General features: G+C 43.6%; 1 protein-coding gene across 8 annotated transcripts in view; it reads left to right on the top strand.

Moving 5' to 3' along the window:
* Nucleotides 1-815: 815 nt before the first annotated feature.
* The window catches only part of LOC308478730 (very-long-chain enoyl-CoA reductase-like), a 41746-nt gene continuing 19619 nt past the window's right edge, over nt 816-22942 (top strand). For 6 of the 8 annotated variants that reach the window (XR_013987219.1, XR_013987220.1, XM_081008793.1 and 3 more), the window contains exons 1-12: nt 816-1334; nt 8704-8754; nt 9007-9058; nt 9423-9467; nt 10728-10831; nt 12770-12885; nt 13007-13112; nt 19049-19121; nt 19228-19271; nt 19955-20018; nt 20676-20764; nt 22883-22928. Coding sequence is in view for 6 of the 8 variants with exons in the window: in XM_081008793.1 (XP_080864919.1) it covers nt 1308-1334; nt 8704-8754; nt 9007-9058; nt 9423-9467; nt 10728-10831; nt 12770-12885; nt 13007-13112; nt 19049-19121; nt 19228-19271; nt 19955-20018; nt 20676-20764; nt 22883-22928 (817 nt within the window). In the remaining 2 variants the exon portion in view is untranslated. The remainder of the gene's footprint in view (nt 1335-8703; nt 8755-9006; nt 9059-9422; nt 9468-10727; nt 10832-12769; nt 12886-13006; nt 13113-19048; nt 19122-19227; nt 19272-19954; nt 20019-20675; nt 20765-22882; nt 22929-22942) is intronic. The other 2 variants (XM_081008794.1, XM_081008795.1) reach the window with 1 other exon arrangement.

The raw sequence follows: 22942 nt of genomic DNA, 5'->3' as shown, positions 1-22942 counted from the left end.
AAGGAAGGCATATCCAAGCTTTGTTGCAAGCTTAAAGCATGTGTTTGAAGCCATCTTTCTGTATTTTCTATCCAAAAGTATTCTGCCAGTATCCTGCTGCTTCTTGGATAAATGCACGAATCTGACCTTTGGAACATTTTGTAAGTAAAGCGTTTTAAATTTACTTAATAGGGTGTGGTCTGTTGATTGCAAAAGGGTAGAGTGCTGTATTTGCAAGCTGGCAGGATAAAAGGGTCGAAAAACCTAACTATACCACTGCTTGATTTTTGCGTGTTTAAACTGGGCTATTGGGGGCTCTCTCCTGCTGGAGAGTGTGCAAGGTCCCACATTTTGAATCCAGACTGCCTGCCGCTTCTTTTGCTATTTAGCCCCACACGCGGGTCACAGGAATTCGTATTCACCACCACAGCTACCTCGGTAAATGAACTGAGGACTGACTCTCAATACGAGGTAGCAGAGTTGGGGGTAAATTTGTTGAGGGGAGGCCTTTTATTCTTAATCCTTCTCGGCTAGGAAGCTCATTGGGTGGATCTGGGGTCAGCCACTGTCTCTCTTTCCTTCACGTGGTTGTTGTGTGAATACATAACGGGCTTGCTGAATTTATTACCAAGGTGGCAAGCAACCCAGGAGGATAAAAAAAAAGTGCTGTTGTGTTTCATATTTTATTTTCTGGTTCTTGTTTGTGAGCTGCTTCGAACTTCTCTGAGGAAAAGCGAGGTATTAAGACATATTAAGCAAACAAACACTCGACCAGACGTGAGTAGTCACGTGAGGAAACCCAAGGCACATGGAGAGGCCAGGTGGACGTTCCCGCGCGTTTCTGTGCGCCTCGCGCGTGGCGCAAAGCCGCGCCCAGCAGCAGCAGCAGCAGCAGCAAACCTTCGCCGCCCCTCCGGGTCTCTGCTTTCCCCCCTTTTTGCTGCGGAGCTGCTGAGGAGCTGAGCGCACCCTGGCTGCATGCAGCAGCGGCAGTAGCAGCGGTGGCGGCGGCACCACCTCCTCCTCCATCCTTCTCCCTCCAGGGGATGGGGCGGGAGTGATGGATGAAGGCGTAAGCTGGCCGAGCACCGCTGCCCGCCCCGGTCTGGACGCGCCCTCCACCTTCTTCCCTGCAGGGCTTCCTCCTCCTGGGGCTAAGGAATCACCTGACCGGCCGGAAGACCGGCCGGGGGCCCCCCAATTAAAGTGCATCCGCGGCGCAGACGGGAGCAGGAGGTGGTGGAGGAGGAGGTGGCGCCGCCGTCGGCGGTGCCGATTGCATCCCCTACGCCGGCAGCTGGAGTCGGGGCCGGGCGGCCGCCTGCAAAATGGGCAGCAGGATTACTTTCTTCGAGGTGGGTGTCCCCCGCGAGCCTGCGCTAGGGAGGAGGAGGACGCGTCAGTGGGGCTGGGGCGAAACCCCCAAGGGGACCCAGGGTTCCGGAGATGCAAGGAAGAAGGCTGCGCCTGCGCCTTCCATTCTTGGGCTGGCTCGCAAAGGGTCCCTCGCCGGCGGGTGCCTTGATGATGATGATGGGCGGGGGAAGGAGCAGCACTGCTCTCTCTGCATTGGAGCCAGCCGGAACCCGGCACTGCCGCTGGATCCGTAAACACGTTGTCTTGCTGCAACCACTAGGACTTGTTTCCTCTCCAGCGTGCTTAGGGGGGCATGGCCTTTAAACTCCTCCTAAAGTCTGAAGACCTAGGAGGACCCACTTTTAGACCAAGCTGCACTTGGAGACCCACCTGATATCTAGTGTTTGCTGTTGCATCTTACCTTTAGTTGGTCCTGTGTCCTCCTGACCCATCAGGCTTGGGATGGGGGAGGTACAGGGTGGGTTGTGTCTTACCAGCAGATTTTGGTGTCCTTTCCTGAGCAGGAACCTTGTCTGATGTTTTGGGGTTTTGTAGGTGCTGGTGTCTCCCATAGCTATAGCAAAGCCCAAGAGTTCTATGTCTCTGTGGGAAGAGAATGACTTTTCTTGGCATTCTGGTACCTCCTGGGTCATGGGCAGCCACTGCCATGGCACAAAGGAGTATACACTTTGCATGCCACAGCAAACATACGGTACCTTTTTCTGCTCTGCAAAAAGCTTAAAAAACCCTTTACACTAAAAGAGTGAGCCAACACATGCATGTTGGCAGGCATGCGACTGTATTCATGGACTACAGATTTCCGGGAAGGGCCATAGCACAGTGGTAAAGGAACTGTTTTGCTTTCAGAAAGTCCTGGTTCAACTCCCAGCATCTCCAGGTAGGGCTGTGAAAGACCGCTCAGAACGCTGGAGAGCTGCTGCCAGACAGTGTTGACAATACTAAGCTAGATGGACCTGACTTGATATTAGGCAGCCTCCTTTGACTATCCATATTTGTGTAATAAATATCTGCAGGCATCCCTTTCTTGATTACCTGCCTACTTGGCTGTCACATCTTCCTACTAGTAATAGCTGCTGCACTAACGTTTGCCCGTGTTTGAAGAATAGATGGTTGCCACCTTTGACGACCTAGTTTTCTAAGAACAACAAAGGGCTTTTATGACAAGAGATGGGAACCTTGGGTTTGGAGGCCAAACACACCCCTCTAACTGGCCCTTCAGACTCTCTGCAGGCCATGCTCCTTGCCGAACCCAAACCCATTGAGTGCCTCTGCCTGACAAGTTTCCTTGTGCTGTGAGCATGCCTCTTTGCTTGCCTGACATCAGATGTAGGGGCAGGTAGGTGTAGCTTGTCAGAAAGGGCCTCGCAGGCTGAAAGGGGTAGATCCAATTGGACCCAATCAGACGTTCCCCTTTGCTGCTGCAGCCAGGCAAAACAATTCAACTGATCAACTATTCTGGAGAGAATGTGGGTGTCCCTCCACTTAGCCCTGTCTTCTGCTATCGAAGGAGAAGCTGTGCCCGCGAGGAGCACTCCAAAAGGAGGTTGGTTCGTGCCAACTGTTTTATGTTTGACAAGTTGGGATTTTCGTTAACATTCCTTGGCATCCCAGCTCCTTTGCCAGGAGGTAGGGAGGACTCTCAGGCTGTCGGTTACCAAAGTTTCTCCTATGGTTTATGGCTTGTGTTTTGTCTGGGTTCAAACCACACACTAAGCCCAAACATGGTTTTGTTTAATGTGGTGCTGAAGCAATCTCTGGTTGCTTGTTTTGGAAATTGGCGAAACTACTGCTTTTCAGCAAATCTCCCAATTTTGTGCTTTGTCATCTTATACATGCCTTCATTAGCATGCTAAGTGTGCTAACAGTGTCTTTTGTGCTTATAAGAGGGTTGGGTATATTATGACTGAAAATAGAACATAGATTTTGTTTCAGACTAATAGGTGAAGGTGAAATTGCAGTGGCCACAACGATGGCAACTTCCTGGAAGACTAAACCGCCACCTGCCTTGTCAGGTTTTGTGTTGTGCAATCTGAGCTGCATTTGAGCATATGTAATCTTAATTGAGCATGGTGATTTAACAACTTAAGGTGTTTCAGAAAAACAACAATAACATCCTGTGGCCAATCTTAAAACAGTGAGTTTGTTCTCAGCTTCTAATCTTGAAATACTTGTATAGAATATTTTTCAAAGCACCTAAACAATATTGGAAATTAATTGCCTGCTCTACCCCTGCCAACCTAGCAGTTCAAAATAACGTCAAAGTACAAGTAGATAAATAGGTACCGCTCCAGCGGGAAGGTAAACGGCGTTTCCGTGTGCTGCTCTGGTTTGCCAGAAGTAGCTTAGTTATGCTGGCCACATGACCTGGAAGCTGTACGCCGGCTCCCTCAGCCAGTAAAGCGAGATGAGCGCCACAACCCCAGAGTCGGCCACGACTGGACCTAATGGTCAGGGGTCCCTTTGCCTTTACCTTTACCCCACTCAAAAAAACAAACTATTTCAGGCCTTGATCCAAAGAGAAGTGCATACTACACATTTGTACTCAGAAATAATAACAGTTGGCAAAAACACTGGAGAACAAGAAAAATTCACAGGGCAGTGGTTCATTTCAGTGTGCACTTGCACATGAGATATTTCATATTTTGGACCAATGCTGTGTCCATAGGTGTTCTACAGATAGGCATAGTCAGTACCTGTGAAGAAAAAATTAGACACGAGAATGCACAATAATGAATCAACAATGAACCATGCTTTGTATGGTTTTAGTTTTCTTTCAAATGTATTATGATTTTTAATTACCTTTAGTAAATTGCCTTGAGACTGTTGTTTAGATGGTGATGAACGTTGTTGTTGTTGTTTAGTCGTGTCCGACTCTTCGTGACCCCGTGGACCAGAGTACGCCAGGCACTCCTGTCTCAAACAATTGTTAATCCCACACTTTCCATTACAATTTCCAACACTTTGCTCCTTAATTTTGCTTGGAAGTGGGTTTGCTGTGCAAGAGCACCAGATTAATTGCAGAACCAGAATTTGTTGGCACACCACTGAATCCCACCTACAAAATAGTGACGGTCTGTAAGCACCCTTTATGACCAACATTTGGGCATGTGCCTTGCTTCGGGTTTGTTTGTTTACCTTTCTGCAGCTCAGAAAGTTTAGATTCTTTTACTAGAGAAAGATAAGTTACCAGGATATTTAACAAGCGCCTGTGATCTGCAAATAAGATACACAGTCCTGAATTACCCATAAAAGGGATGAGCCTTTCCTCTCAACTAAATAATGCAGACCAATCCCATAATGTGTGGAATCAAACCCATCAATAATACATTGAATAGTTTTTTGTCAAAAACATTATGAGCAGCAGCACTTAACTTGAGTCATCTGTAGGGTTTGGAGCTGTCTGGATCAGGACTCTGAAATCTTATATTCTGGATAACACAATATAAAAATTAATAAGCACGTGTCTTGCAAAGAAAGCCTCTCTGCAGGAGACCTGGCATGACCTCCAACCAACCCAGTTGAACACAACCCATCAGTCATGTATTGTGACTTGCCAGGCCCTTGACAAGTGCCCTGTTTTCGGAGTCCAGACAACCAGGAAAAATAGGAGTCTTCTAGAGGCCTGGTGAGTTGCCATATTTGGGCTGCATTTTGGCATGGGTAGGTCTGTTTTACAGAGTCCAAAGGCAAATTATGAGAAGTACTAATATTAAATGAGCAGGAATTCACTGTGTTGGCTTCCTTAGAGGGCTTTTGCATCCAAACTAGGCTTGGAAATAGGTCATTCCAGTGCACGTATTTCTTTCCGAAAGAAAAGCATTTGTACTTGACGAATAAAAAGCAAGCTCTTCCTCAATAATTTATCCCCCCTGCCACCCTAACTGATATTAGTGGGGGGTTCTTGTTTTGCTGAGTTATTTGGAAAGCTGTTTGCTATCACTGGTGGGCTCGAGTTATTGGAGAAATAGCAGTTTTAAGCGGTGAGAGCTATGCTGAGTCACGTAGCTTCTGGGACCAATAGCAACTTCGATTTTTTTTAGAGAGAGGTGGCTCAAATTGTGTTTTCCAAAACAGCAGTTTTAAAAAATGAAGACACAGCCAAATTTCTTACACTCCCGTCCTGTGTAGGAAAGGGCTGTTCTCCTGAACTGTGCCAATGCAAATGGCTTCTAACTGGTTTCTCCCTGTGCCAGTGAGGTACAAAACTAGGCTGGCGGGATGCTGGTACCAGGTAACCCATATTCCATCAGGACATTGCTGGCGCATGAGGCGGGAATTTATAGGCAGACCTGGGAGTGTGTAAGGGTTGGTTGGAATCGTATGCTTTCTCGGGTTTTGGTTCCATTGCTACACATGGCACAATGCAGAGAGGGCACTTGGGAGCCCAAGGCAAAGAGTCTGGGTGTGTGGGTGAATGTTAAGATGTTTGTTCCACACTGGCATTGTTTTATAAAGTTTGCAAGCAGCAGATATTGCAGTGTAGTATAGAACAGGAAAAACCCACTACTGTAAAGTAAAGGTAAAGGGACCCCTGACCATTAGGTCCAGTCATGGCCGACTCTGGGGTTGCGGCGCTCATCTTGCTTTACTGGCCGAGGAAGCCGGCGTACAGCTTCCAGGTCATGTGGCCAGCAGGACTAAGCCGCTTCTGGTGAACCAGAGCAGCACACGGAAATGCTGTTTACCTTCCCGCCGGAGCGGTACCTATTTATCTACTTGCACTTTGATGTGCTTTCGAAGTGGTAGGTTGGCAGGAGCAGGGACCGAGCAATGGGAGCTCACCCCGTTGCGGGGATTCGAACCGCCGACCTTCTGATCGGCAAGTCCTAGGCTCTGTGGTTTAACCCACAGCGCCAACTGTGTGATCTAGACAGTCTACAAAGCTGCATCTTTGCATATACAGTTGTGTGCGTGCATGTGCATTGTGTGAGTAGTGATCCCTGCACAATCAGATGGTCTTTTGCAGATGTTGTTCTACTCAATAAACCTTTCTTCAGTGGATGCTCATCTAACTGTTCCAGTCAAGCATCTGTTTGTATTTCCTCCAGTGCTGCTGCTTGGCAACAGACAATTGCAAAGAAATAGTTCCCTGGCATGGTTTATTGCCAACTCTGGCAGACGAATTTTGATCTGAAAATAGACTTACATGGAGAAATGCTTGGAAAGATTAATTTGACTACTAAGAAGTAATCAGGTGCTTGGGGTATAAGGAGAAATTAATGCTCTTGCTTTAATTAAATCAAAAGGAGGCTCACTTACACAAGCACTTTATAACAGCACAGGCAGGATTAATTCACTTTGCACTGCTCTTATCCCAGCCTGCTTGTTCATAGATTGCAAAGTAAGCATTTTTCTCATGAGTGATTTTTTTGGGGGGGGGGGGGGAATCAATATGGTATTTGGTTGTAAGTACCAAGTAGGACAATCTAGCAACAGGAAAGGGCTGGGATCCAAGTGGCTAACCATAAATGGGAAGAGGTGGTAATTAGGCCCACAGTATTCCTGCAATTGCTCTTACAACTTTTAAACAAATGTCATTTTCTAGAAAAACGAAGTTCCAGAACTTACCATGAAAACCTCCCTTGTTCTCTTAGAATGGCAATAGCGTCCACCTGAGAGGTGCCTAAGTTCTGGCGAGTTCCAACTGCAAAAAAAAAAAAAAAAAAGGCCTATGAGCATTTGAGAAATTTAATTATTTCAAGGTTTATGTCCCACTTACAACATTGCATACTCATAGCAGCATAATTTGACTTAGCGGTTCATTGGGAAAATACGTTGTACAGTGGTACCTTGATTCTCAAATGGCTTAGTTGTTGAAAAAATCGGCTCCTGAACGCTTCAAATCCAGAAGTGAGTGTCCCGGTTTGCAAACGTTTTTCGGAAGCCGAATGTCCAACACAGCTTCCAATTGAGTTCAGGAAGCTCCTGCAGCCAATCGGAAGCCAGGCCTTGGTTTTTGGATGGTTTGAACGGACTCCCAGAATGGATTAAGTTCAAGAACCAAGGTCCCACTGTATGCTGTACTAAAGAAATGTGGTCTAATTCATGAGGGGGGAAAATACCACTCCTGTAACAATAGTATACATGCAGTGCAATCCTATGTAATATGGTATACATGTCTTCCCAGAAATAAGCTCTTTTGAATTTGCTTCCTCAGCAAATAAAATTTCAGGGTGGGATGCAATGACATATCAAGCTGATGTAAAAGTTCACTGAGTCAAGGAACCACCTGGAACGTGGTGGAACCATCTGGAACATGGTGGTGACAAGATAGCGCACTATAACACCTCTGTGCTAGCATTGCAGGGGGTTGGACTAGACGCAGTGGTGTCCAAACTTTTTTCAAAGAGGGCCAGATTTGATGAAGCCAAAGTTAACCTTTTTTAAGGATTTTACCCCAAAGTTGAAAGTTGTTGAGCTTTTTTTAAGATTGAAGGATTTTACCCCAGGAAATAAACTACCACAGGGGCTGGATTGAACCGACCGGCGGGCCAGATTATACCCTCAAAACTGATTTTGGACATGCCTGGACTAGAGGGTCCCATCCAACTCTACAATTCTATGATTCTATAATAATAAGCACTAGCAAGGGCACTGTTACACCAAGTTCATATACAATGCAAATACGGCTGGAAACAGTGCATAGAATGGATGAACTTCCTTACACCATTCCAGACACTACATTGACACAACAGCATGTGCTTATTTCTTCAGCGCTGCAGGATCCTTAGCACAGCATGGATAATTTCATGGATAATTTTCATATATCATGAGAAACCGGTTTCAAGTCCATATTGTGATACCAGTTTCATAGTTTTCGGCCTGGCAATATACTGCGAATCATGATGTGTGTTAGAGCAGGGTGATAAATTGCCCAAAACTGGTTTCAAGTCCATGTCATGACACTGGTTTCATAATTTTTGACCTGGCAATATATCACAAATCATGGTGTGTGCTCTATTCAAAAGTCACAAGGGGGGGACGGACCACGAAGCCAGCCAATGCCTCTACATAGCTCCATCCTTATTTCAGACACTGTGATATATCAGTATTTCAGATTTTTTGTCTGGTGATACGTCATGGTGTTGAAAACCAGGTATCTCCAAGACCTAATAATTTCCACTTGCTAGTTAGGTGCCACTCTGTTGTTATCCTACAGTGACTATGGATCACAGTTAACATTCTGTGAAGCTAAAAAGCTTATGTACACCCCCTGGTTGCAGAATATGGCTTAGCAACCAGCTTAACAACTGTTAGTCTGATCACTGTTTCCTGTTCACACAGCTACAAGAAGCCGTCACGGCGAGATTGTTCTAGCTGATTTATTCACTTGGTATTTTCTCTTAGGTTGAAATCCTTGATTGGAAGACAAAGCAACAATTATGCTTTTTGGAAAAGGTAAGTAATCATAATGTTATTACTGCAATTTAACTGAATTTTGAGTGATCCGTGTGCTTTAGTTATATTTTCTTAGTAATTGTTTAAAGCATCCTGTTTGAGATGGATCAGTATCATTTCCCTCCATATCACAGATAGGGAAGCTCACCCTTAATTTCCTGTTTCCTAAAATGTAAAAAAGGAACTGATTAGCTTGAAAAGCCTTTTTTTGAATGCCTGCATGCTTATAGATATATATTTTTTGTTACCTAGGTTGAGCCAAATGCTACAATAAGTGATATCAGGCTAATGTTCCATAAATTATGTAAGTATATGTATTTTTCAAAAGAATCTGTTTAAAAAGTGAGGCAAGCTTCCCAGAAATGCTTGAATTATATGTCATTGTATGGAGCCTCAGCGCCACTGATGTCATACAAGCCATGTATCTTATTTTATGCACTTTGAAACAATTCTAGTAAACCTGTACAAAAAAGTAGTTATACACCCCCTTCCTTGGTTGCCCTTCCACCAATTTGGTAATTTACTAATATTTGTAAATTCAGAAGTTCTCTGTTTGTGGCACAGACACCCCTGCCCCAGTGCTAGGAAACTGAGCAGACTTTATTATTATTATTATTATTATTATTATTATTATTATTAAGGTTGTGTGATTTTTTTTGTCCCTACAGATCCTCAGTGGTATCCCTCAAGGCAGTCTATAAGGCTTGATCCCAGTAAGTATTTTATAGTGAAGTATTATTCTTATTATTTCATTTAAATACCACTTTTCTTATCTTGGAGCAGTTTATAGGAAAAGCAAAAACCCATTACAATATTGCTGTGACATCCAAAAGATGTATTAGTGTTAATTAGTAGCCACAGACACTACGAAACTCCAGTAACATTAAAGGATCTGTCAATCAAGAGAAGTCTATAATCCTGCAGTCGTAGATAGACCAATGGTTGCCTCCATGTTTATCGCATGTATGCTTGGGTAAAACAGAGCTCAAGGGATGGAGCGAGGACTTAACCTGGAAGAGGCAGGCCATGCAAGCTGAGAATGTCTCTTGCAGTCTTCTGTCCTTGTTCGGTTCTCTGTGCAAAGTAAGAATGGCGATGCTGTCAGGCCAGCAGGTGCTTTTCTCGTCTTGGGCTCTTGGGAGACACCCCACTTTACTACCATCCGCAGCTGGCCTTGGGCAGGACACTGGAGAAAGAGTGGTGGTACAAAACCATGCGTGCATATATAAAACAGTTGTCATGTAACACTTACTGCTACACTTTTTATCTCTTCGGCTATTCAAGCTACTCCAGACAATGTGCTTATGGGAGAGGCCATAGTTCTATTGCTTTGCCTTTCTCAGGATCATTGGTCAACTCTTGACATCTTGTGTTTAGGGTTTTTTGGCTATTGGGACTGGGAAATATCCTTGCCTGAGCCAGCGGAGAGCTGCTGCATGTGGGGAGTAGTCAGTTCTACACTAGACGGGTCAGTGGTAGGGCTGATCAGTATATCCTTGCATCTTCCCAAACTGGTTTGAATTCCAAATCATGATACTCGTTCCATAATTTTTGACCTGGCAATATATCACAAATCATGATGTGTGTGTCTGTGTGCTATGCAAGAATCACAAAAGAGACAAACCCTGGAGCCAGCCAATGCCTCTACATAGCTCTATCCTTATTTCAGATATCGTGATCTATCAGTATATCACAATGTTTAGCTGGGGATAAACCACAATGTTGAAAACCAGATATCGCCTAAGCCTAGTCAGTAAGGCTGTATATCGTTCTCACACTCCCTCGCCCCCTGCTCTGAGTGAACATGGAATTTAATTGGAGCAATAAGCTGCTTTTCAGCCAAGGCTGATTGCCATAAATGCAAAAGTGTTATTAGGTCAACGGGAAATGCAGGCTTTTTGATTAGGAGTCATATGCTTCAGCGTTCCTCTTCGGCTGTCAAGCCCCTTAAATTTTTCCTCTCTTCTTCTCAGAAGGAAAATCACTGAGGGATGAAGAAGCCCTTCAGCTGCTCCCTGTTGGCACAACCGCTACGCTCTATTTTAAAGATTTAGGGCCCCAGATAGGATGGACAATGGTGAGCTTCAAAGCCTCGAATGTTTTAATGTTTGCCTTAATTCATCCTTGCATCACTTTCTCCTTGTGCTGGTGGTCAAGTCCCCAATCGTGCTTTGGTTTGCCAACTAGCACAATTGGTAGGAGTCTCTCTTCAACCCTGCCATATTTTTCTTTCTCTCTTGTTTGCTCTCCCCTCCTTTTTGTGTGTGTCTGATTTATAAGATGGTGGGGTGAAGAATCCAAGGGCGGCGGCGGGGGGGGGGGGCATAGAATTGCCACAAATACTTGGCAGGCAAACACATCGCAAAGCAGCAGTGGTTGCTTGGCAACACGACAAAACACAGCTTGTGGAAGGCAATGGCAATTAGGGGGTGTTGCAAGAAACAACAACACAGGGATCAGGTTTTCCTAAATTAGGGCAAGAGACCCAGAGGCAGGCCAGCTGCCCGTCCCAGTCCTATTGAACAGGACCGTCAGCGACAGAATAGTGACCCTGGTTCCTTCTTCCTTTTTTTTTGACTGAGCCCCGGTGCCTGCAGAAATTCAACAGGTGAAGTGTTTCCGAGACATAAGGACATAGATATTTCCCCAGTTGACTTCTGTCTGTCACACCTGTTCAAGACACACATTGGCCTGATTGGAAAAGATAGCATGGGAGCTTTTACAAAGGCAAAGCCAGAATCTGTGGGAACAGGAAATAATGAATTTGCTATTCAAAGCTCCCCCCCTCCCCTGCCCCTGCCCCAATACCTTCCTGCTTCCTCTTTAATATGCCCTGTTATAGTGCTAGTAACTTACAAAGCTGAAAGCAGTAGTTTGAAATGTGAATATTATATGTATATAAATAGTATAATTCACACCTAAGTTCTCTACTGCTGGCATAACTGTTTCTCATCCTCCAAGCTTCTTCTCATTTGGACATTCCTGCACAGATGGAGGCGTCCTTGGCTGGGTTCCAACATAAGCACATGCTGTGAGAGGGGACATGGGGAGAGGGGAAGGAGGGGAAGCGAAGGAACTAGCAATGTGTTGGAATCCGTGGCATTAAGAGGAAGTAAGTGGCTCATGCGGAGCCAAATTTAGGACTAGGTGTCTTGTGCCTTTCATCCTGCCAGGATAACCCAAGTTATACAATCTCTGTGAATTGTGCAGTTTGAGCGTTTTTGCATCGTTAGTTGTCTTATTCTACTTGCACTTTTTAGAGGAAGGATAAGGCACCCAAAGGCCGGATGACTAGATATTCCGCTCTGGTTTCTGAGTTTTCACCAGAACTTGCAATTCACGTCTTCAGAGACACGAAGGCTGCAGAATTCTTTAAGCAGCTTAGTTTACTCACATGCCAAATTGTGTTCTCAGTCCCCACCCCACCCCACAAAAAATCATGTAGGACCTTATAAAGCTGCCTGACTTTTGGGGGGCGTTCATCCAATCCATGCTATATGCCCACTTCAATGTGGTTTTGCATGGATAGGGATAAAATGCTGGAACAAACTGTGTGTGTATGAAATAGCAAATGCTTGTTCGACATCCATACTGATTGGAATAACAGCATACAGTGTTGGCGTAAGGAACCAAGCCATGGCCAACGTCTTGACTAAAGCAGCCCCCCCCCCATTTTTTAATTGTTTGCCCCAGGGGCCCACTTGAAAATCTTTTGATGCTCAGGACCCTTCCCCCCCAATAAACCCAGACAAAATGCCTGCCTCCCCCCAAAACAGACAAGACCAGCTTTATGCCCACCCATGAAAAACAACACACAAGAAAGCAAGACAACAACCTCCCTCAAAACAAGCAACCTGCCCACCAATACACACCTAAATAAAGGGGCCTTGACAGATGCCATGTCTGAGGGTCCCCACAGGTGCCATATTGGGGACCTCAGTTTCCTGTTCCCTGGCATCCAGTGCTGTTGAGAATTGCCGTGGTAACCACCTAACCACCTCTCTCTTTTTTGCAGGTATTCTTGATAGAATATACGGGCCCATTGTTCATCTATTTTGCGTTTTATTTCCGTATGCCTTTTATCTATGGCCTGGATGACAGGTTTCCCTCGAGCCGGCACCCCGTAGTTAAGTAAGTCGCACTTCTAAGGCCAGAGGATTTAATTCTTGGGTTTGCCGCAACTTTATTCCGAAATGTCTTGCCGTATTTGTCTCTCTAGCTTTCTGAAACGCTTTTATCTTGCTGTTTCTAGCCTGGCATGTATCTGCCATTCTTTCCACTACATCAAAAGGTTGATTGAAACAATATTTGTTCATCGGTTCTCCCATGGGACTATGCCACTGAGGAATATTGTTAAGGTAAATTTGCCACACAATCTACTCACAGCCCTTCTGTAAAATTCAGATCTGGCCGCCACCTTCAGCACGGCAGTCACCAAATCCCTGGCACGGCTTTCGGGGCACGGTGCTGCCACCTGCCACTCACAAATGTTAACATCGATGTGACCTGTTAACATTAACACCTCACTACTGAAGCTTATTTTTTCCACATTACCATTTTTATTTCTTCCATAGACTGTTGCTCTATAGCCACTTAATCCCTTCTAGCCCGGCGCAAAGGTCCTCCTTGACAGTGTGAGTTTCCTCAGCTCAGTGTTTTGCATAGCAAAGGTCCCGGGTTCAATCCCCAGCTTCTCCAGCTAGGGCTGGGAAATCAGGGGAAGCCTCTGCCAGTCCTTGTTTACAGTTCTGAGTTAGATGGACCAATGGCCTGGTGCCATATAAGGCAGTTTCCTATGCTCCTGAGCTTACTTTTGGCTCCATCTAGGGAGCTAGTGGGCTTATTGCAGCAAACAAGCTGGAACTGGGCTTGACACTTGATGTAGGCCTGTTGTTGAAAATGACAGCCCCCCTGTTGGATTCCTAGGGGCCCAGCTCTTTGTGGGGGGCCAATAATGTTTTTGGGGGGGAACTGGGACCCCCAATGTTAAAAATATGAGGGCAAGCATGGAGCTGAGCGTGGCTTCAGTAGTTGACTCCTCCACCTGCCACTGCCACCCGCCATGAGGGGAAGAGGAGGCCAATCGTGGAGCCCAGTGTGGTGCCAATGGCTAGTGGCTCCTCTTCCTGTTGTGTAAGGGAAAGACGGGAAGCAGCCCCAGGCCAGTGGCAGGAGGAGAGGAGTTAGAGAGGAGGAGCCTCCGGCCATTGAAGCTGCGCTACCGCCATGTTCAGCTCCGGCTCCTCTGTTCTGATGTGCGCATGCGTGCCATCAAGGCCCTCCATCTCCCTTGCAAGTTGGCGTCTCTGCAGCCATTGATGAGAGCAGAAAAACACACTGCATGTTGATGTCATTGCACAGTAAAACCTATTTGAAAAATTGGCATGGGACTCCTGCGCTGTCCTGTAGCGTCTCCTAGTTCAGCCCCATTTACTTCCAGGTCACCTTCAAGAACCCATAGCGACTGCCACACATAAAGTACCCTCTCCCAGCCACTCTGCCATATTCCTTCCAGCTTTCACTCCTCTCTGTCCCTACATCTCCGCAGTGTTGCCACATGGCCTGAGCCCTTGCGCCTTTCTCTTGCCCATGTTCAGGTTCCCTACGCCCCACTCTCTAGGGCTGCTGTTTTCCTTCACAACTTGTTTCCCCAATAGTCTTGTCTTCTCAGTTGCTTCATTGTTAGTCTTCTCCACCTGAAAGAGGAGACGGGACTGTTTTTGAGAATGAGAAATTTGAACTGCAGCAATAATTGTTGGTGAACGCTGTACAGTTTGGAAAGTTGTTTTATTTTCTTTTTATGTTGCTTATCTCTCACACGCCTTCCCCCTGAGACATGACCCATGTGGTCCTTGCCCAGACTGACAAGTGAGAAGCAACAGGGATAGAAGTTATTATCATCTTCCCCAATTGGTCCCTTCTGTCCTGATAACGTTAGTGGGAATTGTGATATCATCATGACATGATCTGTGGCTTCCACTGATGTGCTCTGAGGTACCACCCTGTGAAGGAAACGTCTGGTGTTTTCTAGCCCATAGACATGTTCTGCATTTTCTGCTTTTCTCTGTGAACACACTCTGGGTTTAAGCTCTGATCTATATAGCATGCTAGGGCCAGTCCTCACATTAAAAATAAAATAAAATCATGTGGTGTAGCCCTTGGGGAACTGAACCATTCAGAATGCTTATGGGGTATTGAATTATTTGAATGCTTTCCCATGCCAAAAACTCATTCAAGGTGGAAATAAAATACACCTGGGAGAAAGTGTGTGTACTACCCTTATGTACTACCTTTCCTCATCTAGTGTGGTGCTTTTTAAATTATTATTTAGTGGAGAATATATATTATATTTCACCTACAGTGTGAAGTGACACTATATCAAAACGGATGCTCCTTGTGTCTTTATGAGTCTTAAAGACCCTCCTTGGCTGAAATCTTTGAATGGTAGGGGCAGAGCGCTTCACAGAAAATCTGCCTTTAGCTATCTTAAACATACGCTGGAAGCAGAGTATTATTAAATAATTCCACCTAGATAGCAAATAAGAATGGTTAGACTGTGCATTTGAAATACAGTTGGTTAAGCTGTTCTGTCAGGTGGCAATTGGAAAAAACTTGCTTTGCGTGAATGCCTGCCTTGTTGGTGTTTCTAGGCCTGTATCCTTCACATGAATTCAGTTTGACTACTCTTTCTTGCAGTGCTCAGTACCTGTTTCAGAAATAACTTCTAGAGAGCCAGCTTGTAGCACCCACAGGACCTTGGTGATTTCAGGAAATATGGGACCACTTCTGGGCTCACGATCTGAAACCACTCACATGGGAGCGCTGTTGGTTGACAAACAGTGCCTACACTTGGGAGTTTTTTGTCTTGTCACTACGTTTTGTTTGATGGTGTGGGTCATGTAGGAAGGCCATGTTTGGAGATGCTGGTATTCCCAGAGTGCATATTGCATGGACGTTGATGTGTCTCTGGTGGCAGCCCAATTCCCAAGGCGCTTTTGTTGTAGACTGGTGTTAACATCTGAACTCGGCCATAGAACCAGCAACGCATAGTGCCTTGTTCCAGCAAATCTACCCGTGCTTATAATTAAGTTTTATGACAGCTTGTATTAAACAGCTTGAATAAAATACTTTATTTGGCCTGGACATGTAAAAATTCTATTTTGGAAATGCTATGATATATATTGTGTAGAATGGCTGATGGAATTGCATAGAACCGTTAGCAGTTCCTGTTAATATGGCTATATGAAGAGAAAAGTTAGTGATTTTTAACTAATGAAATGGATCCAAATGTGCTTGCTACGGCAGTGATGAAATGAATATTTTCGGTTTCTTTCTTCTTAGATCTGCTGCATCCTGCCTGTAACCCCACTTAATATTTTAAAAACAAAAAGTAGCAAGGATTATTCATGTTGCACATGAACATGTTCACCTATATGGTACCCAAGATTTCTGTGATCTTTCCATGCACTTTTTCTTAGTTTCCACTTAAGGCTGTAGATCTCCTTGGATAGGATACATCTCTTAAGAGTACAGCTCTCTGGGATGTTCGTAGAGGCCCTTTTGGTTGTGCTTTAAGTGCTTCTAGTAAGCCCAATGCTGAATGACAATGCATCTGAAGAATAAGTTGGCTAGTGGCAGCTGGCCAGTTATTTTATTACTGCTATCAATTTCGGGTAAAGTGGAGATCACTTACTCTACAGCCTGTTATTCAGACTGGTTTATGTTATTATGTAGTTCACATTAATTACAGCATTTACCGTTCGATCTGGTCCAATGCAGATACTTATCCTTAAAAAGTATTTTTATTCTGTCTTGGAAGAACATCAAGATTGGGTGAGAACAATCATAGCCACTGATGGCTTTCCTATACAGTAGCTGCTTTGGTTATCGTCAGGACCTAGTAAAAAAAATCTCTCTGTATCTTCTTCTAGCATACTCACCTGAGAGATTCCACAGTGTGGAACCGTCTACAGTTACGCAATGCAAAGTGAGGACACACATAATATTTTTAAACCGGTAGAGGTCCCTAGGAAAAGGGATTGATTGTTAAACTACTCTGGTAATTATACAGTCATACCTTGGAAGTCGAACGGAATCCATTCCGGAAGTCCGTTTGACTTCCAAAATGTTCGGAAACCAAAGCGCTGCTTCTGATTGGCTGCAGGAAGCTCCTGTAGCCAATTGGAAGCCACAGAGGCCCCGTTGGACGTTTGGGTTCCAAAGAACATTCGCACTAACTTCCAGGTTTGGGAGCCAAAACGTCTGAGTACCAAGGCATTCGGGATCCAAGGTACAACTGTAGTTCTGTGAGGGGGTGTTGTTAACCGGTCTCAGCACCCTTAACAAATTACAGTTTCCAGGATTCTTTGGCTGTTTAAAGTGGTTTGATGCTGATTTACCTATAAAGTGCAGATAGGGCGTTAGTTAGGACTTCTTGACCTGGCCTTTCAGATATTAGAATCACAGAACTAGAAGGGAGCCTGAGGGTCATCTAGTCCAACCCCGTGCATTGCAGGCGCCATTGTTGGACAGCTCCCACCATCACTGAACGTTGGCCATGTGGCTGATGCAAGTTGCGTTCCAGCAACATTTGGAGGTCTCTGAAGTGAATGAGCATTCTTCTCCCAATGATACAAAAATGCATTAATACAAAAATCACCTGCTGCAGCTGCGTTAACTATTGAAAAAAATATAAAAGGGGACATCACAATTATTAAAGCGATGGGGCTGGGTAAATGAAAACATAAGTGATAGCAATGATACTCTGTGGAGCTTTGTTGGATAGGAATAAGAGGCTTTTGGCTGTGGCTGCATTTAAGAAGTTGGCCTGGGATCAAGGCCCTGCATTGCCAAGTTTCACACCAGTATTGGGGACCACTCACTTTTATTAGCTGCTGCTTCAGTGCATTAGGCTATCTTAGCATTGGAAAAGAAAAGAAAGTGTATTTGGTGTATTTGGGCACCAAGTTTTGCTATGTGTAGTTGAACATTATCACAAAAAGCCTACCTTGGTCTAAGTTAAATTAACGTTTGAGCAACTGTCTGTTCGGTTGAAGACACTTAAGAACAGTGGCTCATTCACATTTAATGGGATTTCCACAATTCCCAACATTAGCGGGGAAAGCCCATGGGTGCTTTCTGCACAGAGAAAGTTCTAGAGTAAAAGACATAACAAATTGGGGCTTGTGTTCTCTCGTTAAATGCATTATAAACACTAGTAGGGAGCTTAACTCTGGGGTCAGAAGCATTTAAAAGTTATGAACTTTCCTCTGTGCTACAAGCAAATGAACATCAAATCCAGGCTTAACAAATAACTGTGAGGAAAATGTTCTCATTTTAAGAGCTATTTCCTTAAAATTTCTCCTCTGTTCTGAAATTTATAGATTTTGGGGTTTTTGGCTGAATGTTGTCAAATAATGGGCAGGTCCAGGTCTTTTTTTCAGTCAGAACTCGCCAGAACTGAGTTCTGGCACCTCTCAAGTGGGCGCCATTGCCGTTCTAAGAGAACAATTTTTCTTGAAAAATAGCACTGGGCAATAATAATTGGAATGGTCTTCTGTTTCATAGTGAAATAACTGAGAGGAAGTGGGGTTGTCTCAATAAAGGCAGGAGAAACACGAGGCGTTTCCGTATGCTCTGTTCTTAGGCATACATTTTTGTGGGTGTCTCTCCCTCAGGGTAAGAGCAGAGAGAAAGCTTTGTCCCTCCTCTCAACTGTCTTGCTAATTTAGGGAGCAATTTTGTGTTCCCTGGACTGAGGGGCTGTAGGATTATGATGACCTCCCTCTCTGTGGGAGATCCACCTGGACCAATGGTGGAAAGTTAAATGGTAGAGCCAGAAACTAATTTCTTCCAAGGACAGGTCAGGGAAAGGCCTTGGATTTGCCAAAGCTGCTGTTTCCCAGAAAGGGTAAAAAAAAAAAAGGCCAGCCCTGGAACTGGTAGACCAGTTCCTCACCTATTAGTGTCAACAGGAGAGAATTGAAAGTGCCCCCCTCCTCCTTTTCTGGATGGCGCAAACCACACAATCACTTTAGGAATGCTCTGTTGGCTTGTTCCATAGAACTTAATAAGAACCATTGAGAACAGAGACATTTCTTGCATAGCCCCTACCTAGGATTTGCTTCTTAGCCACATAAAGGTGTCACAAAGAAATGATACCCGGGAATTGGTATGGATATGCATCACAAACGTACATGGATTAAATCGTAGCAATAGCCCCACATAATGTAAAACATTAACACAAATATAAATGGCTTCCCCCCTTTTCCTTTTTTTGTTTTTGTTTTTACAGAATTGTTTCTATTACTGGGGATTTGCTGCCTGGCTTGCTTATTATATCAACCATCCTCTTTACACACCGCCCTGTAAGTAGCAGCATAACAAACATTTTACTTTTTATTTTGTTTTAGCATTTCATTAACGGTGCTAACCGAGAGCTAAATTGAACTTTCCCTTGTTTTTGTCTTGCAGCTTATGGACAAAAGCAGGTCAATCTCGCTTTGATCATGTTCCTGGTGAGTAAGTTGCAAATATAAATACTATACTGTAAGAAATTTCCTTTGCTGTACTTTAGATAGTATATGGAATGGGCAAATGCAGATGTACAAATGGCGATTATATTCCTGACTGCAGCTTAAAATGCCAGTTTCAGTAGAGAGGAAGGGAATCTGGGATGTGGTAATTACATATAAACTCATTTAATATGTGCAAGCAAGGGGCAAAGGATTGTAGGAAAATAGATTTATAGATATATGGGTGACTTGCTTCTTTTTGGATTGACAAATTTAAATAATTTAATAATAATAATTTTGATTTAGTAATTTAAATAATACCATGTGCACAATTTCTTTTGGTTTGAAAAATGATTTTTAAAAGAAATGTTGCATTCCCCCCCCCTTTTCGTATAATAAATAATAGGTTATAAATGCAAAATTAAATAAACTGATTGAAATGGTGCTGAAATCTTCCAATGAATTAAACCACTGATGCCACTTTAAGGGGGATTTTTATATGGAACACAGTGTGCGGGGAGGGGAGCTTTATCCCTTCCCTCCCCAGCTATGATCCTGGTGCTTAGTGTAGAGTGGGCTAATGAGAACATTGTTGTTCTACTAATCCTCATAATTGTATTTGTTCAGAGGGCTCTTTATTTAAAACAGTCTTTGTTTTAATTGTCTTTATTTCTGTCTCATTGCAGACATGTGAAGCTGGAAACTTTTCTATCCATGTTGCACTTAGTAATTTGAGAAGAGATGGTAAAAGTTGAGTGCTTAGTTTCTATTATTATTATCATCATCATCATCATTAATTGGCTTGAGTTAGGGTGGGCTTTCAAAGGTGTAAACTGACCTCCCCCTCAGCATTTATTTATTTTGGTAAAGATCATTAATACTTCTGCAATCCTTGAGGTTCCTCCAAGCCTGCTGATACCTACTAGTCGGTGCTGTTTTGGTTACAAAAGGATTTGCATCAGAGAATTAGTTCATATTAGTATATTGGATTAAAGCTACAATTATTCTAGGCAGACAGTCCACTGCAGGAACTGCCTGAAGGTAGTCAGTCAGCATAGGTTATTGGCTAATGACATTGCCATTTTTAAAAAAGATTTCCAAATATGCAAGGCAAGGGAGGAGGAAAAAGGACTTCTACTCTAAACTGTCTAGTCTTACGGAGAGCGAAAAATGATACCTAGCTTAGCTCATTATAGAATGGTCCTTTTCATCCCATCCCACAGCTGATCATTCTGTAATCCAGAGAAGAGCAGACTTCAGACTTGCGGGAGCTACTTTGGGTTTTACCAGAACCCCTATATTTACCAACTAGAGCCATGCTGTCAAACCATATGCTATAGGGAAAATGTGTCTGTATACAGAAAGTACCACTAGTTTTACATTTCTGTGGATATTTTAAATCAATAGGATCCAAGACCAGTAAGATCCCTTATCCGACGAAGAATCCTTTCACATGGCTGTTTTATTTTGTGTCCTGCCCTAACTATACTTATGAGGTATGTATGTTTGAAAACTGAATGGACCGCTAATGTTTAGCTTATGCTTAAGGATTGGTGTAAGATTTTGCTTTTGTAGGGGAGTGTAAAGAAATGTTCAGGATTTCATGGGGGCAACTTCTGGGATGAGAAACTCAGTAAAATGCATGTATTTTATTACTCCACCTTGGCTACAAAAGCACAGCTGAGTTGCATCTCAAACACATCCTTTACTTTGAAACAGCGTTTAAGCTGCACCTCTCAGTGAAACTGATGAAAAAAGGGTAAGATAAAGATTGTTTTTTAAAAATTGCCCAGTGAAAGAGCTAAATTAGTCAGATAATGAATTGGAGTGTGTAAACAGGAGTATTGCAGGAGGTTGTTTAGAGGATTGTGCAACTATGCAGGTCCTATTACATTTTCACATTATGGCAGAACTGACTCTACCATGAATTAGGCCAGGCATAGGCAAACTTGGCCCTCCAGATGTTTTGGGACTACAACTCCCATCATCCCTGACCACTGGCGCTGTTAACTAGGGGTGATGGGAGTTGTAGTCCCAAAAACATCTGGAGGGCCAAGTTGGCCTATGCCTGAATTAGGCTGTGTGACACAGCCCACCTTTGCAGTACTAGCAAAGGGTAGAAAAAGTGTACCAGTTATTTAGCTGCTTGCATTTTTGTGTGTCCATGTTCTTTGGATTTTGTTTTGGACATCAAAATATTCTGAGCTCTGTCTCTACGTCATATTGACTTTTGCGTTTGGAGCATAGGAATTTATTGTTTGCCTTCATTGTCTTACTTGAGACTTGCACTGTCATTTGCTGCAAAGGGATGTTGCAGCAGAGTGTCACTTTCGTAGGAATATAGACTTTATGGAGCGAGCAAGAGTGGGGAAATGCATTATGTACCACGAAAACAGATGCAGTTACTATGCAGATAGCGAATGCATGTGTGCACATATATGAGTTTTCCATGGAGAATTCCCTTCAGAAGCAACCACCTAAAATTCAGAGAGAGAGATTTTTAAAGGATGTCGGGAGGACGTTTGTGTACATGTACCTGTTTTAAAAGCTCTCATACTAAATTCCCAAACTTTTTTTTTTAAACTTGAGAAGAGTGTAAAGAAGTGTTGGGGGCAGCTTCTGAGGTCACTTCCAGATTATTAAGCATTCATCCTCATTGTTTGTGGGGAGATTGTATGACATCATATCAAACCACTGTTGTCCCTGTTTCCATAACACAAAGTCTTTCTTTTAAAAAAACCTCTTTTTTGTACATGAGTGTCAAATCCACTTAAAATGTACAACCTGAATTTACCCGTGTGTGATTGAATCCCGCCCCCAAAATAGTGACTCCCTGGAAAATGCCCCAAACTGGGAAAATTATTAGGAAGAAAAATATGAACACAAAGACTTGGTTAGGATAGGGGTACAGCTGTATAGGCCATAGGTCTTGGAGGTGAGTGACTGGCTAACTGGTTGCATAAATTTTGACTGACCAGGTTTACAGGTGTGTGAGACTGACACTTGCACTCACTGCCTCCATTCTCAAAATAAAAAAAATCCTTCCAGTAGCACCTTTAAGACCAACTAAGTTAGTTCTTGGTATGAGCTTTCGTGTGCAAGCACACTTCTTCAGATACACTGAAACAGAAGTTGCCAGATCCTTCTATATTGCACACGAAAGCTCATACCAAGAACTAACTTAGTTGGTCTTAAAGGTGCTACTGGAAGGATTTTTTTAATTTTGACTATGGCAGACCAACACGGCTACCTATCTGTAACTGCCTCCATTCTGTCTCAACAGAAACTAAATGCAGTGTTCTAGAATTCTAGACTCATAATTTTAATTTTTTTCAAAATTGAAGTGTGTATGTGTGTGGGTAGGTCTGTCGAGGTTGCAAAAACAACTCTACAAGGGGGCTGTGCTTTTGTGGATTCTGGTCCATATATCCAAATGGCTCCAGTTACTTCTCTGGTTGTGTGCCTGATTGTATTTCAGTTGTTTTATTACTAAGGTTTTTACAAGCTGATATTAAAAAGAAATGTGTTTTGTATGTATTTTTTAAAAAGGGGACTAGGTTGTTTTAGCAGTTTTTATTGTGTGAAATAGTTTTGCATTTTCTTCACCATTACAGCTGGGGACATGGATTGGTTTTACTATCATGACTCAATGCGTTCCAGGTGAATAAGATTCT

This window comes from Podarcis pityusensis (genome assembly GCF_964106645.2).
Source record: "Podarcis pityusensis genome assembly, chromosome: 6".
In the NCBI taxonomy this organism is placed as follows: domain Eukaryota; kingdom Metazoa; phylum Chordata; class Lepidosauria; order Squamata; family Lacertidae; genus Podarcis; species Podarcis pityusensis.
The sequence above is the reverse complement of the archived record's forward strand: the minus strand, read 5'-3'. Positions and strand labels throughout refer to the sequence as shown.